General features: G+C 43.5%; 1 protein-coding gene across 1 annotated transcript; it reads left to right on the top strand.

The window, feature by feature from the left end:
* Nucleotides 1-407: 407 nt before the first annotated feature.
* LOC123731774 (SH3 domain and tetratricopeptide repeat-containing protein 2-like) lies at nucleotides 408-19,541 on the top strand. The gene is made up of 7 exons (XM_045711175.1): nucleotides 408-743; nucleotides 14,267-14,365; nucleotides 15,244-15,354; nucleotides 17,821-17,948; nucleotides 18,168-18,273; nucleotides 18,579-18,723; nucleotides 19,496-19,541. The coding sequence occupies exons 1-7, from the start codon at nucleotides 701-703 to the stop codon at nucleotides 19,539-19,541; spliced, it is 678 nt and encodes a 225-aa protein (XP_045567131.1). The 5' UTR covers nucleotides 408-700.
* Nucleotides 19,542-19,697: the final 156 nt, after the last annotated feature.

Raw genomic sequence — 19,697 nt, 5'->3', positions numbered from 1 at the left:
GGAGGAAAAGAGAGAGAAAAAGAAAGAAAGAAAGCGAGAAAGCGAGAGAGAGAAAGAAAGAGAGAGAGAAAGAAAGAATGCGAGATAGAGAGAGGTGCACCGTCCCATGGTCGTCAACAGAGTTGTGGACTCGAGACACAAATTTGATGACTTCAGACTCAACTTGATATAAAATAAAACATTACATGTTGGACATTACCGCAGCATGTGTTAAGACTCATCACTAGTTAACACAGCCCCAAAGTTAGAATGATGGCTAAACCCTGCCCATTTCTACAATTTCTCTTTTTTATATTTATTTTTTGGGGGGTTTTTTGTGGCTTTTTTTTTTACTTTGTGACTGTGGAATCTGACTTAATGGTTGTTATCTAGTGGAAACCCTGTCCCATAGAAGTTAGTCGAGGGGGAGGAGTTTCAGTACTTCCTCAGTTGTCGGAGTTATGCTGCCCCTGACATACACACATTATCTTCTCACAAACACACTCTCTTCTCACACACTGTCACACACTCTGTTCTCACACACTGTCAGAAACTCTCCCGGCTGCGTTCATTACAGTCCGTTGCTCTTTCCAAACACAGGGACAGGAGCAGAATGACTGGGCTTTAACCTGGTGGAGGGGAAAGTTTCCCTCACTGGGGGTAAACAGACTGAGGACACACTGGGACTACTATACTGGACTACTGTACCAATACCACCCTCATGACGAATGAAGTGACAGGAGAGAGCAGACAGCAGGACAGAGGTGAGACACACTCTCTTCTCTCTATCTGGCTGTATTGAGTATGTTTGAGTCCCATTTTGTCTGGAACTTATGCTGTTTGTGTTAGTCCTACTCTCTCTCTCTCTCTCTCTCTCTCTCTCTCTCTCCCTCTCTCAATTAAATTACATTTTCTTTATGGGCATAACGTAACAGTCTCTCTCTCTCTCTCTCTCTCTCTCTCTCTCTCTCTCCTCTCCCTCTCTCTCTCAATAAAATAAAATTAGCTTTATTGGCATGACGTAACAGTCTCTCTCTCGCTCTCTCTCTCTCTCTGTCTCTCTCTCTCTATATATGCCATTCCCCTCTGAGGGCATAGCCAATTAAAGAGATCAATGGATAATGTGTGATCGTTAGACTAGGATTTGCAATAGAGAAGTGTGTTTTTCTGTACTACAGTGAGGGAATCTCCCAAAAGTAGTTCAGTCACGGCCACACAGGCGTGTGTTGTACCAGGTGGTTAGGCTAAACTTAGAGCCCCCTGTCTGTCTCATGTTACCCCTGTACCTCACTGACATCCATTTCACACACACTTACCCCACAGCCATACAGTTTCCTTATTTCCTGTGGCTACTTTGAATAAACTCACTTTTTTGATTACTACATGATTCCATATGTGTTATTTCTTAGTTTATTGTCTTCACTATTATTCTACAATGTAGAAAATAGTAAAAATAAAGAAAAACCCTTGAATGAGTAGGTGTGTCCAAACGTTTGACTGGTACAGTAGGCTACATTAGAATCAGATGACTGATTGTTCCATCAATATAACCAGTATGATCCAGTCTGTGATATGATGATGAAGATATTGGTATGTATTCTCTGTTAGACTCTTGCCCGTGTCATTTCCACGTTTTGCTCTTCTGATAGGGCTTCTGATAGGGTTTTTGATAGGGCTTCTGATATGGCTTCTGATATGGGTTTTTGATAGGGTTTTTGATAGGGCTTTTGATAGGGCTTCTGATATGGCTTCTGATAGGGTTTTTGATAGGGCTTCTGATAGGGCTTCTGATAGGGCTTCTGATAGGATTTTTGATATGGCTTCTGATAGGGCTTCTGATAGGGCTTCTGATAGGGCTTCTGATAGGGCTTCTGATATGGTTTCTGATAGGGTTTTTGATAGGGCTTCTGATAGGGTTTTTGACCATATTGGGCTCTGGTAAAAAGTAGTGAACTAAATAGGGAATAGGGTTCCATTTGGGACACATCCTGCTCTGTTAGATTTATCTGTAATGTGTCTGGAAGTGTCTGGAAACAGTGTTGTTTCTCCTCTAAGAGGTTCTGACCCGACACACCTTCAGGCTGTTTACAGCTGTCTGACACACAAGAATCACACCCATTCAATCAGGACACGGGGTTTCATCCCAAATGCTACCTTATTCCCTATGAAGTGCACACTTTTGACCAAGGCCCATAAGGCTGTGGTGAAACGTAGTGCACTACAGAGGGATATAGAGTGCCATTTGGGACACTGCCGTGGACCAGTGATGTTTCTAGAGAAGGAGCATCCTCATCCTTCTTTTCTTCACTTTAACCTGAACAAAAAATGGATGACAGCGAGACAGAGAGAGAAGTGGACAGGAGGCCATTTGCATTGGGTTGATGTTTCCACGCTGTTAAAATAGAAAGACTCAAAACATACTACTGCACTGTTGGGAACTAGGAACACAAGCATTTCACTACACCCGCAATAACATCTGCTAAATATGTGTATGTGTAACCGATGTGAAATGGCTAGTTAGTTAGCGGTGGTGCGCGCTAATAACGTTTCAATCGGGTGACGTCACTCGCTCTGAGACCTGAAGTAGTTGTTCCCCTTGCTCTGCAAGGGCCGCGGCTTTTGTGGCACGATGGGTAACGATGCTTCGTGGGTGTCAGTTGTTGATGTGTGCAGAGGGTCCCTGGTTCAAGCCCAGGTTGGGGTGAGGAGAGGGACGGAAGCTATACTCTTACATATGTGACCAATAAATTGTGATTTGATTTGAACACCTGATTGTCTACTGAAACCATGAGAAGTAGTTCTCCTAAGCTAACATCTGTTTGAATGTGAACCCAATGTGTTTTGATACATACAGTAGAATGTGTTTAAAACAGAATGGAAGTACTCTGAAACTGTACTGTGGCAGACATTTGAATTAATCTCAAGGTACACTCTGGTAATATGGGTGTTTTTAAGAGAGAGCTGTGAAAACGCCTTTCTGGGGTTTCAGAAAATGTAAAAGTCAGCATCAAATTACAATAATATTTTTATACATTCATTTCGAGTGACACATTTTAGAAATGTATTGAGATTAATAGACAGAGCTGTCATATTTGTCCAACTTTTCTGGAATATGTCTAAAGAGGACAGTGGGAATGTAATACTTTTCCTAGGAAAGGCAATAGCACTCATTACTACTACAGTTGCCAGGCTCATTGTGAGATTATAAATGATGTTACATTCAAAATGTTTAGGGTTATGTAACATGCATAAAGCAGAGACAACATGTCCCAACTTATAGCAGAGACAACATGTCCCAACTTATAGCAGAGACAACATGTCTAACTTATAGCAGAGACAACATGTCCAGTTTATAACAGAGACAACATGTCCAACTTATAGCAGAGACAACATGTCCCAACTTATAGCAGAGACAACATGTCCAGTTTATAGCAGAGATAACATGTCCAATTTATAGCAGAGACAACATGTCCAACTCATAACAGAGACAACATGTCCAGTTTATAGCAGAGACAACATGTCCAACTTATAAGAGAGACAACATGTCCAGTTTATAGCAGAGACAACATGTCCAACTTATAGCAGAGACAACATGTCCAACTCATAACAGAGACAACATGTCCAACTTATAGCAGAGACAACATGTCCAACTTATAAGAGAGACAACATGTCCAGTTTATAGCAGAGACAACATGTCCAACTTATAGCAGAGACAACATGTCCCAACTTATAGCAGAGACAACATGTCCAGTTTATAGCAGAGACAACATGTCCAGTTTATAGCAGAGACAACATGTCCAACTTATAGCAGAGACAACATGTCCAACTTATAGCAGAGACAACATGTCCAGTTTATAGCAGAGACAACATGTCTAACTTATAGCGGAGACAACATGTCCAACTTATAGCAGAGACGACATGTCCAACTTATAGCAGAGACAACATGTCCCAACTTATAGCAAAGATAACATGTCCAATTTATAGCAGAGACAACATGTCCAGTTTATAGCAGAGACAACATGTCCAACTTATAGCAGAGACAACATGTCCCAACTTATAGCAAAGATAACATGTCCAATTTATAGCAGAGACAACATGTCCAGTTTATAGCAGAGACAACATGTCCAACTTATAACAGAGACAACATGTCCCAACTTATAGCAGAGACAACATGTCCAACTTATAGCAGAGACAACATGTCCAGTTTATAACAGAGACAACATGTCCCAACTTATAGCAGAGACAACATGTCCAACTTATAGCAGAGACAACATGTCCAACTTATAGCAGAGACAACATGTCCCAACTTATAGCAGAGATAACATGTCCAACTTATAAGAGAGACAACATGTCCAGTTTATAGCAGAGACAACATGTCCAACTTATAGCAGAGACAACATGTCCCAACTTATAGCAGAGACAACATGTCCAACTTATAGCAGAGACAACATGTCCAACTTATAAGAGAGACAACATGTCCAGTTTATAGCAGAGATAACATGTCCAACTTATAGCAGAGACAACATGTCCAACTTATAGCAGAGACAACATGTCCAACTTATAGCAGAGACAACATGTCCAACTTATAGCAGAGACAACATGTCCAACTTATAAGAGAGACAACATGTCCAGTTTATAGCAGAGATAACATGTCCAACTTATAGCAGAGACAACATGTCCAACTTATAGCAGAGACAACATGTCCAGTTTATAGCAGAGACAACATGTCCAACTTATAGCAGAGACAACATGTCCAACTTATAGCAGAGACAACATGTCCAACTTATAGCAGAGACAACATGTCCAACTTATAGCAGAGACAACATGTCCAACTTATAGCAGAGATAACATGTCCAACTTATAGCAGAGACAACATGTCCCAACTTATAGCAGAGACAACATGTCCAACTTATAGCAGAGACAACATGTCCAACTTATAGCAGAGACAACATGTCCAACTTATAGCAGAGATAACATGTCCAACTTATAGCAGAGACAACATGTCCAACTTATAGCAGAGATAACATGTCCAACTTATAACAGAGACAACATGTCCAACTTATAGCAGAGACAACATGTCCAACTTATAGCAGAGATAACATGTCCAACTTATAGCAGAGACAACATGTCCCAACTTATAGCAGAGACAACATGTCCAACTTATAGCAGAGACAACATGTCCAACTTATAGCAGAGACAACATGTCCAACTTATAGCAGAGATAACATGTCCAACTTATAGCAGAGACAACATGTCCAACTTATAGCAGAGATAACATGTCCAACTTATAGCAGAGACAACATGTCCAGTTTATAGCAGAGATAACATGTCCAACTTATAACAGAGACAACATGTCCAACTTATAGCAGAGACAACATGTCCAGTTTATAGCAGAGACAACATGTCCAACTTATAGCAGAGACAACATGTCCCAACTTATAGCAGAGACAACATGTCTAACTTATAGCAGAGACAACATGTCCAGTTTATAGCAGAGACAACATGTCCAACTTATAGCAGAGACAACATGTCCCAACTTATAGCAGAGACAACATGTCTAACTTATAGCAGAGACAACATGTCCAGTTTATAACAGAGACAACATGTCCCAACTTATAGCAGAGACAACATGTCCCAACTTATAGCAGAGACAACATGTCCCAACTTATAGCAGAGACAACATGTCCCAACTTATAGCAGAGACAACATGTCCCAACTTATAGCAGAGACAACATGTCCAATTTATAGCAGAGACAACATGTCCAGTTTATAGCAGAGACAACATGTCCCAACTTATAGCAGAGACAACATGTCCAACTTATAGCAGAGACAACATGTCCAGTTTATAGCAGAGACAACATGTCCAGTTTATAGCAGAGACAACATGTCCAACTTATAACAGAGACAACATGTCTAACTCATAGCGGAGACAACATGTCCAGTTTATAGCAGAGACAACATGTCCCAACTTATAACAGAGACAACATGTCCAACTTATAGCAGAGACAACATGTCCAGTTTATAGCAGAGACAACATGTCCAACTTATAGCAGAGACAACATGTCCCAACTTATAGCAGAGACAACATGTCTAACTTATAGCAGAGACAACATGTCCAGTTTATAGCAGAGATAACATGTCCAGTTTATAGCAGAGACAACATGTCCAGTTTATAACAGAGACAACATGTCTAACTTATAGCAGAGACAACATGTCCAGTTTATAGCAGAGACAACATGTCCAGTTTATAACAGAGACAACATGTCTAACTTATAGCAGAGACAACATGTCCAGTTTATAGCAGAGACAACATGTCTAACTTATAGCGGAGACAACATGTCCAACTTATAGCAGAGACAACATGTCTAACTTATAGCAGAGACAACATGTCCAACTTATAGCAGAGACAACATGTCCAACTTATAGCAGAGACAACATGTCCAATTTATAACAGAGACAACATGTCCAACTTATAGCAGAGACAACATGTCCAACTTATAGCAGAGACAACATGTCCAGTTTATAGCAGAGACAACATGTCCAACTTATAGCAGAGACAACATGTCCAACTTATAGCAGAGACAACATGTCCAACTTATAGCAGAGACAACATGTCCAACTTATAGCAGAGACAACATGTCCAACTTATAACAGAGACAACATGTCCAACTTATAGCAGAGACAACATGTCTAACTTATAGCAGAGACAACATGTCCAACTCATAGCAGAGACAACATGTCCAGTTTATAGCAGAGACAACATGTCCAGTTTATAGCAGAGACAACATGTCCAGTTTATAGCAGAGACAACATGTCCAACTTATAGCAGAGACAACATGTCCAACTTATAGCAGAGACAACATGTCCAACTTATAGCAGAGACAACATGTCCAGTTTATAGCAGAGACAACATGTCTAACTTATAGCAGAGACAACATGTACACCATAAAGCTGTTGTGTGTATGACAACATGGATTTGAATCCGGGTCTCCTGCTTGTCAAAACACTGTCCACTCAGCCAGTCTTCAGTCTTAACTGTTGTGTTGAACCACCCTTGTTACACTGAGCACATAGGGCACTATTCAGACTTGAGATATATAGACTGAACATGGACTTGAGTGAATAAAATATGGGCATTATTTGACATAAGTCCATGTTAAGTCAACTGATCTCAAGTCTGAATAGGAATTCCAGCTTTTTCTGTGTGGAATTCCACCTTTATATCTTCAATGCTTTATATACACAGATTAGAAACATGAGGATACAGAGAAGGAGTGAAAGTGGGACAAGCGGAAATTTGAACCCCTGACTTGTGGGACGTTATTAAGATAGCAAATTAGTTTGGAATGTTACCCACTCAACCATATCTCCGCGTGGCTGAGTGCCCTATAGATCACTCTATGGTCAAGTGTAAAAACAGGAGAGTTTGCGGGCGCTTCCCCTCTATTTGGTCCTTCATGAACTCAGACAGGTGAGAGCACACCAAACACTCAGGTGAGACTCTCCGAAACAATCCAAGAAAGTGTGCGTCAATTAAAATGTGAGTACCAAATGTTATCACATCGAAGAAGAGAAAAGAAGAGGAATTCACTTAACAAGAACATGTGTTTTGTGCGGTGGTGTAAAGTACTTTAAAGTACTACTTGAGTTGTTTTTGGGGTATCTGTACTTTACTTTACTATATAAATTTTTGACAACTTTTACTTTTACTTCACTACATTCCTAAAGAAAATATTGTACTTTTTACTCCATACGCGTTCCCTGACAACCCAAAGTACTCAATACATTTTGAATGCTTAGCAGAGCAAGAAGATTGTAAAATTCATGCACTTATCAGGAGAATACGTGGTCATCCCTACTGCCTCTGGCCTGGAGGACTCACTAAACAGAGAACATCCCTGGTCATCCCTACTGCCTCTGGCCTGGCGGACTCACTAAACAGAGAACATCCCTGGTCATCCCTACTGCCTCTGGCCTGGCGGACTCACTAAAGAGAGAACATCCCTGGTCATCCCTACTGCCTCTGGCCTGGCGGACTCACTAAACAGAGAACATCCCTGGTCATCCCTACTGCCTCTGGCCTGGCGGACTCACTAAACAGAGAACATCCCTGGTCATCCCTACCGCCTCTGGCCTGGCAGACTCACTAAACACAAATGCATCTTTTGTAAACAATGTCTGAGTGTTGGACTGTGACCCTGGCAATCTGTAAATAATGTCTGAGTGTTGGAGTTGTCCCCTGGCTATCTGTAAATAATGTCTGAGTGTTGGAGTGTGACCCTGGCTATCTGTAAATAATGTCTGAGTGTTGGAGTTGTCCCCTGGCTATCTGTAAATAATGTCTGAGTGTTGGAGTGTGACCCTGGCTATCTGTTAATAATGTCTGAGTGTTGGAGTGTGACCCTGGCTATCTGTAAATAATGTCTGAGTGTTGGAGTGTGACCCTGGCTATCTGTAAATAATGTCTTAGTGTTGGAGTGTGACCCTGGCTATCTGTAATTAAAAACAAGAACATGGTGCCGTCCACTTTGATTAATTTAAGGAATTTGAAATGTATACTTTTACTTTCACTTTTGATACTTAAGTATATTAAAAAAATGTAATTAACCTTTTATACTTATGTATATTTAAAACCAAATACTTTTAGACTTTTACTCAAGTAGTATTGTACGGGGTGACTTTAACTTGAGTAACTTTCTTTTAAGGTATCTATACTTTTACACAAGTATGACAATTGGGTACTTTTTCCACCACTGGTTTTGTGTAGCATTTCGGCCGCTAATGGCTGCTATGCTAATAGTCCAAGGCAAGCATTCATTGATCAGTTTTCTTTATGCTAGATGTAGTTTTGCATTCGTTTGTTTGTGCAAATTAGGGCCTGCTTTTTAGTTAATACTGCTGGCTTGAGTTTATCAACACACCATATAAGAGCAGGGAATAAACAATAAGAGGAGGGAATAAACAATAAGATCAGGAAATAAACAATAAGAACAGGGAATAAACAATAAGAGCAGGGAATAAACAATAAGAGGAGGGAATAAACAATAAGAGCAGGGAATAAACAATAAGAGGAGGGAATAAACAATAAGATCAGGAAATAAACAATAAGAACAGGGAATAAACAATAAGAGCAGGGAATAAACAATAAGAGGAGGGAATAAACAATAAGAGGAGGGAATAAACAATAAGAGGAGGGAATAAACAATAAGAACAGGGAATAAACAATAAGATCAGGAAATAAACAATAAGAGCAGGGAATAAACAATAAGAGCAGGGAATAAACAATAAGAGGAGGGAATAAACAATAAGAGCAGGGAATAAACAATAAGAGCAGGGAATAAACAATAAGAGGAGGGAATAAACAATAAGAGGAGGGAATAAACAATAAGAGGAGGGAATAAACAATAAGAGCAGGGAATAAACAATAAGAGGAGGGAATAAACAATAAGAGGAGGGAATAAACAATAAGAGCAGGGAATAAACAATAAGAGCAGGGAATAAACAATAAGAGGAGGGAATAAACAATAAGAGGAGGGAATAAACAATAAGAGGAGGGAATAAACAATAAGAGCAGGGAATAAACAATAAGAGGAGGGAATAAACAATAAGAGGAGGGAATAAACAATAAGAGGAGGGAATAAACAATAAGAGGAGGGAATAAACAATAAGAGCAGGGAATAAACAATAAGAGGAGGGAATAAACAATAAGAGGAGGGAATAAACAATAAGAGGAGGGAATAAACAATAAGAGGAGGGAATCCCATTTACAACATTTGGAAAATTCTGCACTTAACTGGACTCAAAACACCATACAAATATTTTCAAACTGTTTTGATAATGATTCCTGTTTCTGGCAAGGTGTTGCACAACTCTTGATTCAGTAGTGCTACAACATGATGTTTCAATACTTACATTTTAGTCATTTAGCAGATGCTCTTATCCAGAGAGACTTACAGTAGTGAGTCATTTAGTAGACGCTCTTATCCAGAGAGACTTACAGTAAGGAGTCACACGCAAACACACACTCAGGGACCATACACACACACGCACACACACACTCAGTGACCATACACACAAACACACACACACACACTCAGTGACCATACACACAAACACACACACACTCAGTGACCATACACACAAACACACACACTCAGTGACCATACACACACTCTCTCTCACTGACCAGCCAACACACACATGCCATCAGAAGAGAGTGCTTTGTGTTCATAGACTGGGCAGCAGCTAGAGAGAGAGAGAGAGAGAGAGGTGGGTGGTGGAGGGGGGGTAGACGGGAGAGATGAATTTCCAGAGAAAGAAAGGAGAGAGAATGAGAGAGAGAATTGATGGGGTGATAGAGATACAGGAAGAAGCTCTGCAGAGAGTGACAGAGCAGACATCCTACACTGGAGAGAGAGAGAGAGAGAGAGAGAGATAGCTCAGAACAAGAGAGAGTGACAGTGAGTGTTGCCTCAGAGAAAGATAGACAGAGCCAGACTGCCAAACCGCCAGACAGTCTGAAAGCCTAGTAGCTGAGAACAGTTGGCATCATTGATTTCTAGGAGCTGTAAGCTGCTGGTACACATGGTGCTGTTTCCCTCCTCTCCGGGCCTCCTCATCCTCCTGCTGCTCTCCGCTCCTCAAACGCTGCCCTTTCTTCCCAGGTTGGTTCCACGTCACCTTGCCGTCAGTACCCACAGCCTGGAGCTGAGGCTAGTCGGTCACTAACATGAGAAGACAGAGAGCAGTAACTGTCTCGTTCAGACAGACACTGCTGCTGTAGGTATATCTATATGATATGGGTAACAGGCTATCCCATGAAGGTATAGTATAGTACAGGGCATGGTGTGTCAGTGTGACGCTGTGTTAGGTGGTGTCTGATTGTGCTTGTTGTGTGTACTGTAGTGGCAGTACTGTCAGTCACATTGTTACTAAACTGTGCAGTTCGTTGTGTTCTGTGTCTAAGTGCAGGATAACAGATCAGTCAATCATTGTGTATTGTCTTTATGCTTTGTCCAGTGTAGAGAGTCTCTCTGCTATGTTCGGTAATATTACCACTATTATGACAAGTTCAAAAAACATGAAGACAATTGTGACATTGACCGTCAGCCGTGGCTTACCAATGCAGTTTTGTATACAATACACAAAGGCTGACCGTTGTTTTGTTGTATTTAGAGGGCATGCTTGTTCTTGTCTGAGTGTGTTCTGGTCTGAATGTTCTCTCGTCTTACTGAGCTGTTGTCTCATGGGTAACGCTCAGTGATGTGTGGGGTTTTTGGCTGATGATGCCAGTGCAGACGTGTGTCTGTGGGTCATTGTGTTTCCCTTCCCCTGTCGACTCTTACCACAGCGCTTTCCAATCCTGGTCCCTGGACACCAGGGGGTACACATTTGTGTTATTGCCCGAGCACTACACATCTACATCTAATAATCAACTCATCATCAAGCTTCAATTATTTGAACCAGGTGTGTAGTGCTAGTATCTGTCTGTAGATCAGCGTGGCTGGTGAGGCCATAGTGCTAGTAGCTGTCTGTAGATCAGGGTGGCTGGTGAGGCCATAGTGCTAGTAGCTGTCTGTAGATCAGGGTGGCTGGTGAGGCCATAGTGCTAGTAGCTGTCTGTAGATCAGGGTGGCTGGTGAGGCCATAGTGCTAGTATCTGTCTGTAGATCAGGGTGGCTGGTGAGGCCATAGTGCTAGTATCTGTCTGTAGATCAGGGTGGCTGGTGAGGCCATAGTGCTAGTAGCTGTCTGTAGATCAGGGTGGCTGGTGAGGCCATAGTGCTAGTAGCTGTCTGTAGATCAGGGTGGCTGGTGAGGCCATAGTGCTAGTATCTGTCTGTAGATCAGGGTGGCTGGTGAGGCCATAGTGCTAGTATCTGTCTGTAGATCAGGGTGGCTGGTGAGGCCATAGTGCTAGTAGCTGTCTGTAGATCAGGGTGGCTGGTGAGGCCATAGTGCTAGTATCTGTCTGTAGATCAGGGTGGCTGGTGAGGCCATAGTGCTAGTATCTGTCTGTAGATCAGGGTGGCTGGTGAGGCCATAGTGCTAGTATCTGTCTGTAGATCAGGGTGGCTGGTGAGGCCATAGTGCTAGTATCTGTCTGTAGATCAGGGTGGCTGGTGAGGCCATAGTGCTAGTATCTGTCTGTAGATCAGGGTGGCTGGTGAGGCCATAGTGCTAGTAGCTGTCTGTAGATCAGCGTGGCTGGTGAGGCCATAGTGCTAGTAGCTGTCTGTAGATCAGGGTGGCTGGTGAGGCCATAGTGCTAGTAGCTGTCTGTAGATCAGGGTGGCTGGTGAGGCCATAGTGCTAGTATCTGTCTGTAGATCAGGGTGGCTGGTGAGGCCATAGTGCTAGTATCTGTCTGTAGATCAGGGTAGCTGGTGAGGCCATAGTGCTAGTATCTGTCTGTAGATCAGGGTGGCTGGTGAGGCCATAGTGCTAGTATCTGTCTGTAGATCAGGGTGGCTGGTGAGGCCATAGTGCTAGTATCTGTCTGTAGATCAGGGTGGCTGGTGAGGCCATAGTGCTAGTAGCTGTCTGTAGATCAGGGTGGCTGGTGAGGCCATAGTGCTAGTAGCTGTCTGTAGATCAGGGTGGCTGGGTGAGGCCATAGTGCTAGTAGCTGTCTGTAGATCAGGGTGGCTGGTGAGGCCATAGTGCTAGTATCTGTCTGTAGATCAGGGTGGCTGGTGAGGCCATAGTGCTAGTATCTGTCTGTAGATCAGGGTGGCTGGTGAGGCCATAGTGCTAGTATCTGTCTGTAGATCAGGGTGGCTGGTGAGGCCATAGTGCTAGTATCTGTCTGTAGATCAGGGGTGGCTGGTGAGGCCATAGTGCTAGTAGCTGTCTGTAGATCAGGGTGGCTGGTGAGGCCATAGTGCTAGTAGCTGTCTGTAGATCAGGGTGGCTGGTGAGGCCATAGTGCTAGTATCTGTCTCTAGATCAGGGGTGGCTGGTAAGGCCATAGTGTTAGTATCTGTCTGTAGATCAGGGTGGCTGGTGAGGCCATAGTGCTAGTAGCTGTCTGTAGATCAGGGTGGCTGGTGAGGCCATAGTGCTAGTATCTGTCTGTAGATCAGGGTGGCTGGTGAGGCCATAGTGCTAGTATCTGTCTGTAGATCAGGGTGGCTGGTGAGGCCATAGTGCTAGTAGCTGTCTGTAGATCAGGGTAGCTGGTGAGGCCATAGTGCTAGTATCTGTCTGTAGATCAGGGTGGCTGGTGAGGCCATAGTGCTAGTATCTGTCTGTAGATCAGGGTGGCTGGTGAGGCCATAGTGCTAGTAGCTGTCTGTAGATCAGGGTGGCTGGTGAGGCCATAGTGCTAGTATCTGTCTGTAGATCAGGGTGGCTGGTGAGGCCATAGTGCTAGTAGCTGTCTGTAGATCAGGGTGGCTGGTGAGGCCATAGTGCTAGTAGCTGTCTGTAGATCAGGGGTGGCTGGTGAGGCCATAGTGCTAGTATCTGTCTGTAGATCAGGGTGGCTGGTGAGGCCATAGTGCTAGTATCTGTCTGTAGATCAGGGTGGCTGGTGAGGCCATAGTGCTAGTATCTGTCTGTAGATCAGGGTGGCTGGTGAGGCCATAGTGCTAGTATCTGTCTGTAGATCAGGGTGGCTGGTGAGGCCATAGCGCTAGGGCAAAAACAAACATTTGCACTCCTTGTGGTCCCCAGGGCCAGGATTAAGAAATGCAGTTTTACTTTATCTGATGGCTATTTGCTTTTCTGGTAAAGACGATGCATGTCTGTTCACTGTTTGCTGTTTGGTCCCAAATGTGATCTGTTTGTGATACAACAACGTTTTCAAAACAATCTTCTTTCAGGACTAGTAAATGTGTCCTTCCTTGTGTCCTTCCCCTCATCAGAGTATTGATGGAGATATAAAGAGGAATCCACTTTAGACCATTGACATTCACCCCTTGATGATGTTTACTACTTTGTGTTACACTAATCTCCTTCCCCGACATTTGCTGGTGGGTGTGTCCCACTAATATCATTTCTCCCTCCCAGACATTTACTGATGTGTGTTACACTAATTTCCTTCCCCATTCCCAGACACTGGGCATGCTCTGCCCAGGCATTGCTGTCGCATGTCAGATCTTACACATGCCTGGATAGACATTTTATTCATTAGCTAACCACTTCATATGTTATAACAATCTGGTGCCTGGCGGCAAAGTTGATGACATGGCACGCAACCATTGGTTGATGCATGCAACGTCTGATCAGGGGAACGCGACCCTTTACTGATGTGTGTAACACTTATCTCCTTCCCCCCTCCCAGACATCTCCCCTGCTGAGCTGGATGCACTATGGAGAGAACCACCGTACACACTAGCGGGAACCAATCAGCACTTCCCAGGGAATGATGTCATGAATCCAGGTAACTACAGTAAAAGCCTTAAAGCGTTCGATGACACAAAACATCCAGCTGTTTCTATCCCAATTAAGTCCTGCATGAGTTATATTGCCCAGACAAATGTTGAGTTTGAATGCTTCTGGATGTGTACTGTAGCAAACAATGAAACATTGTATTACACAATAACCTCAACAGTCCCAGGTTGAGGAAGTGTTGAGACATCCTCTCTGTACAATGTGACAACAACATGGGGAAGCCAGCCCAGCTGCTCATGAAGCCTTTTTGATTGTTTTTATGTGTTTCTGTGTGTGTGTGTGTGTGTGTGTGTGTGTGTGTGTGTGTGTGTGTGTGTGTGTTTGCGCGTGCAAGTGTGTGTCACACAACACGGGGAAGCCTCCAGCGGTCACAAAGCCCTGTCAGGACAGCTCAAGCAGGTCGTTATATTATAATAGACCATCTGGGAGAGGCAGTATGTTAATAGATGGGTGGGCTTTGATAGACAATTTATGTTCTGTTGATGTTCTGGAGGAAACAGACTAATCTCTGTTGAAATCCTCATCAGCTGGACCACAGAATATACTGTACACCAGCAGATATGTAACTTTTAGTGTGAATGGTTCCTCATACAGTAACAGAGTCAAACCTCCAATTCGGTCACTTTGTCTGGTTACCTTGACTGGTTTGCATTCCAGAAGGATATACGATGAAGCATTGTGGTCTCCATTCCCTCTTCACAGTTGTCACAAAACAAGGTTGCTCGATGATCTTGCACTTGCATACAGATCACATGTAGCTGACACAAAAGTCTATTTTAAATCAACCCCCCCGAAACAACTGTCTCACCCGTTCCTTCCTGAGGGTTCCTCTGACCTGACCTGACCTCTGTTTCCTGTCTTCTCCAGGGGTGGAGTCTGGGAGCGGGGAGGTAGAGTCGGATAGTTACTGGAAGAGGAAGGAGGCGTTCACCAGAGGAAGCACCGTGTCACTGGCCGTGGGAGAGAGGTTCTCCTCAGGTACTGTTCTACTCACAGATACTCTGTACGGATGTGTTCCAAATGGTACCCTAATACCTATAGGTGCTACTTTTGACCCACACGGTGCTATTTGGGACAGCCAGGGTGTTTCTCTCTCTATTCCTGCTATGGATGTGTTAACTGCTAACGTTGCGGTGTTAAAAGCTGCTGGTCATGGCTGTGTGGTGTGATGCTTATTGTGGATCTGTTTGTGTTGATGCTGTCATTACACCTCTATTGACCCTGTCTGTATTCTATACAGTCGTCTATATAATCACTGTATCGTTCATGTTGTCTGTTTGTACAGTATGTCAACATCCTGTAAGAAAACTGACTTTAATGTTAACGTTACTGTCGACACAGCAACGTAGCTACTCTACGGTTCTCTGTGTCTTTCCTCCAGCAGGTTCCAGTGTAGCTCTCCCCCAAATGGACCTAATGTTAAAGGGTCCCTTTAAAACTCCACTAAGAGTCACTCAAGGCTGTAATAGCTATGTTATTCCTAGTCTAACACTGACACACGCAGCAGCTGCTGTGTTATATGAGCTCACTGAGAATGGCTCTACAATACACTCCCTGAGAATGGCTCTACAATACACTTCCTGAGAATGGCTCTAATATACACTTCCTGAGAATGGCTCTACAATACACTCCCTGAGAATGGCTCTACAATACACTCCCTGAGAATGGCTCTACAATACACTCCCTGAGAATGGCTCTACAATACACTCCCTGAGAATGGCTCTACAATACACTCCCTGAGAATGGCTCTACAATACACTTCCTGAGAATGGCTCTACAATACACTCACTGAGCTTGGCTCTACAATACACTCACTGAGCATGGCTCTACAATACACTTCCTGAGAATGGCTCTACAATACACTCACTGAGCATGGCTCTACAATACACTCACTGAGAATGGCTCAACAATACACTCCCTGAGCATGGCTCTACAATACACTCCCTGAGAATGGCTCTACAATACACTTCCTGAGAATGGCTCTACAATACACTCTCTGAGAATGGCTCTACAATACACACACTGAGAATGGCTCTACAATACACTCACTGAGCATGGCTATACAATACACTCCCTGAGAATGGCTCTACAATACACACACTGAGAATGGCTCTACAATACACTCCCTGAGAATGGCTCTACAATACACTCACTGAGCATGGCTCTACAATACACTCCCCTGAGAATGGCTCTACAATACACTTCCTGAGAATGGCTCTACAATACACTCACTGAGCATGGATCTACAATACACTCCCTGAGAATGGCTCTCACAATACACTCACTGAGCATGGCTCACAATACACTCCCTGAGCATGGCTCTACAATACCTCCCTGAGAATGGCTCTACAATACACTCACTGAGAATGGCTCTACAATACACTCACTGAGAATGGCTCTACAATACCTCCCTGAGCATGGCTCTACAATACACTCCCTGAGCATGGCTCTACAATACACTTCCTGAGAATGACTCTACAATACACTCACTGAGAATGTCTCTACAATACACTTCCTGAGAATGGCTCTACAATACACTTCCTGAGAATGGCTCTACAATACACTCACTGAGCATGGCTCTACAATACACTCACTGAGCATGGCTCTACAATACACTCACTGAGAATGGCTCTACAATACACTTCCTGAGAATGGCTCTACAATACACTTCCTGAGAATGGCTCTACAATACACTCCTTGACCATGGCTCTACAATACACTCACTGAGAATGGCTCTACAATACACTTCCTGAGCATGGCTCTACAATACACTCACTGAGAATGGCTCTACAATACACTCCCGAGCATGGCTCTACAATACACTCACTGAGCATGGCTCTACAATACACTCACTGAGCATGGCTCTACAATACACTCACTGAGAATGGCTCTCACAATACACTCACTGAGCATGGCTCTACAATACACTCACTGAGCATGGCTCTACAATACACTCCCTGAGCATGGCTCTATTACACTCACTGAGCATGGCTCTAACAATACACTTCCTGAGAATGGCTCTACAATACACATCCTGAGAATGGCTCTACAATACACTTCCTGAGAATGGATCTACAATACACTCACTGAGCATGGCTCTACAATACACTTCCTGAGAATGGCTCTACAATACACTTACTGAGAATGGCTCTACAATACACTCACTGAGAATGGCTCTACAATACACTTCATTGAGAATGGCTCTACAATACACTTCCTGAGAATGGCTCTACAATACACTTCCTGAGAATGGCTCTACAATACACTTCCTGAGCATGGCTCTACAATACACTCACTGAGAATGGCTCTGTAACACACTCGGAAAAGTTACTCCTAAAAGTTTTACCTCTGCATGTTGATTTCTACATTACAATATCACAGTAGCAGTCAATACTCCCACCTGTGATCTCGAGACTGACAGTGTGTGTGTCTGCTTGTGTGTAGACGTGGTGCTGGTGTTCAGCGGTCGGCGGCGCTCAGGTGTAATACCTGACTCTGAGCTACAGGAGGCGCTCCGTACCAGACTCAGGGTCGTCGAGAGCAACAGTCAGGACGTCATCCAGCTCTTCAAGGTTAGTCACAGGTCATAGGTCAGGGGTTAGAGGTTAGACTTCAAGGCATGCCAAAACAGATGACCCCGCCTAGACCAGAGGTGCAGTTCCAACCGTTGTCCTGATAAAAGTTGTTTCTCTCTGATGTAGATGCTAGTGGTTGGTAGAGAATAAAAGTGACCTTCTCTGCATCCTCGCTGTTTCTTCATCAATGTCTTCGGTTTTTCTGCCTCCCTACAGGACCTGTCTGCCCGTCTGCTGTCTGTCCACGCTGAGAAGGACAGCTTTGTCATCACCTTCAAGACTGTAGAGGAGATGTGGAAGTTCTCTACCTACCTGGCTCTAGGTGAGCTGTACTATCCTACCTGACCTGGATCAAACTCTCATTAACACAGTCTGGTGGCTGATTATTACATCCGGTCTGGTTAGAAGTTGCAAATAGGCGCAGAACTCGGATCAGTGTCCTCACCCGATCCTAAACTAAACCATCAGCCTGGAAAAAACAGATCTTACATCAGGATGTAGGGACAACTTCATCTTACTTTGTTGTGTCTCCAGGCTATGTGGCGTGGTGAACCTTACGAACACCATATGCCATGTTATAAACACCTTATGACATGTTATGAACATATGTCTCGTTTGTATGTCCAGGCTATGTGGCGCGGTGCCTGGAGAATTTCCTGTGTGACCAGTCGTTCTGGCTGGACACTGAGCTGCTGAGGGACCTGGAGATTACTGTGACTGTAGATGAGAAACACCTGGCCACACTCTACCTGGGACTGCTGCTGCAGGAGGGGTGAACGAACACCTTATGAACTCTTTATGAACACCTTATGAACACCTTATGACATGTTATAACCTTATTAAGAACAGCACCTGGCCACACTACCTGGGACTGCTGCTGCAGAAGGGTAGGGATGGTTACTTTATGAACTCCTTGTGACAGGTTATGAAGACCATTTTAACATCATATGAACTCTTTATAGACATCTTATGGACAGTGTACAAATGACTAATGGACACGTTATGAAGACCTCTACAAACTCCTTATGGACAGCTTATATTCTCTACTTTCTTAACCCTCATCATCAACAGCAGTTTATATCACACTCTCAGAACAGAACAGAACAGAAGCGAAAAAGTTGTTCCATTTCAAAACATGTTGTTCCAGATACCTAGAAATGAAATGCAACTAAATCTAAACTGATTACATGTTATGCAATGTCCAGAGATAAAGTAACACAGCAAAACAAAGATGGATGTTTAACTTAATTTAATTTAGAGAGCGATTGTACTACCATGCATTTACATTGTACAATGTCTGAGTAGGCATAATGTTTTACAAGAAGTACTCTCTTCTCCCTAACGCCTGAGAGAAATCAATAGCCAGTGAAAGGAAGAAGTGCCTGTGTTGAGTGAGAATGGATTTTTAATGGATTCTGTGAAGGAGGACAGAGCCTCAGTTCAGTCAAATGTTCATTCTTTACAGAAACTTGCATCCCCTGTCTGAGAGTGTCTCTGTTGTTCTCTGCGTGTCATTCAACTGGATTTATCTCTCTCTCCCCAGGGTCGTTCTTTGCCAAGGCGCTGGTGAGCAGTGCCGAGCTTGCATAGTGATGAGGAGGAGGAGTGAGCTGTGTTTCAGACGTAACGACTTGCTGATGGTTAAAGACACGGGGCAGGACAGTCAGCCGGGAGGGCACCTTCTCCACCGGATAACACGGATCAGTGCCTGTCAGAACAATCATGCAGCCGCTGCCATACCCCCTC

Source organism: Salmo salar, unplaced genomic scaffold (assembly GCF_905237065.1).
Source record: "Salmo salar unplaced genomic scaffold, Ssal_v3.1, whole genome shotgun sequence".
NCBI lineage: Eukaryota > Metazoa > Chordata > Actinopteri > Salmoniformes > Salmonidae > Salmo > Salmo salar.
The sequence above is the reverse complement of the archived record's forward strand: the minus strand, read 5'-3'. Positions and strand labels throughout refer to the sequence as shown.

Excerpts from the sequence above, each read along its gene's own strand:
- LOC123731774 (XM_045711175.1), top strand. The coding sequence starts at position 701 with ATGACGAATGAAGTGACAGGAGAGAGCAGACAGCAGGACAGAG. Across the intron at positions 744-14,266 it reads GAGCAGACAGCAGGACAGAG|ACATCTCCCCTGCTGAGCTG; the intron begins GTGAGACACACT and ends CCCCCCTCCCAG. Across the intron at positions 18,724-19,495 it reads GGACTGCTGCTGCAGGAGGG|GTCGTTCTTTGCCAAGGCGC; the intron begins GTGAACGAACAC and ends TCTCTCCCCAGG.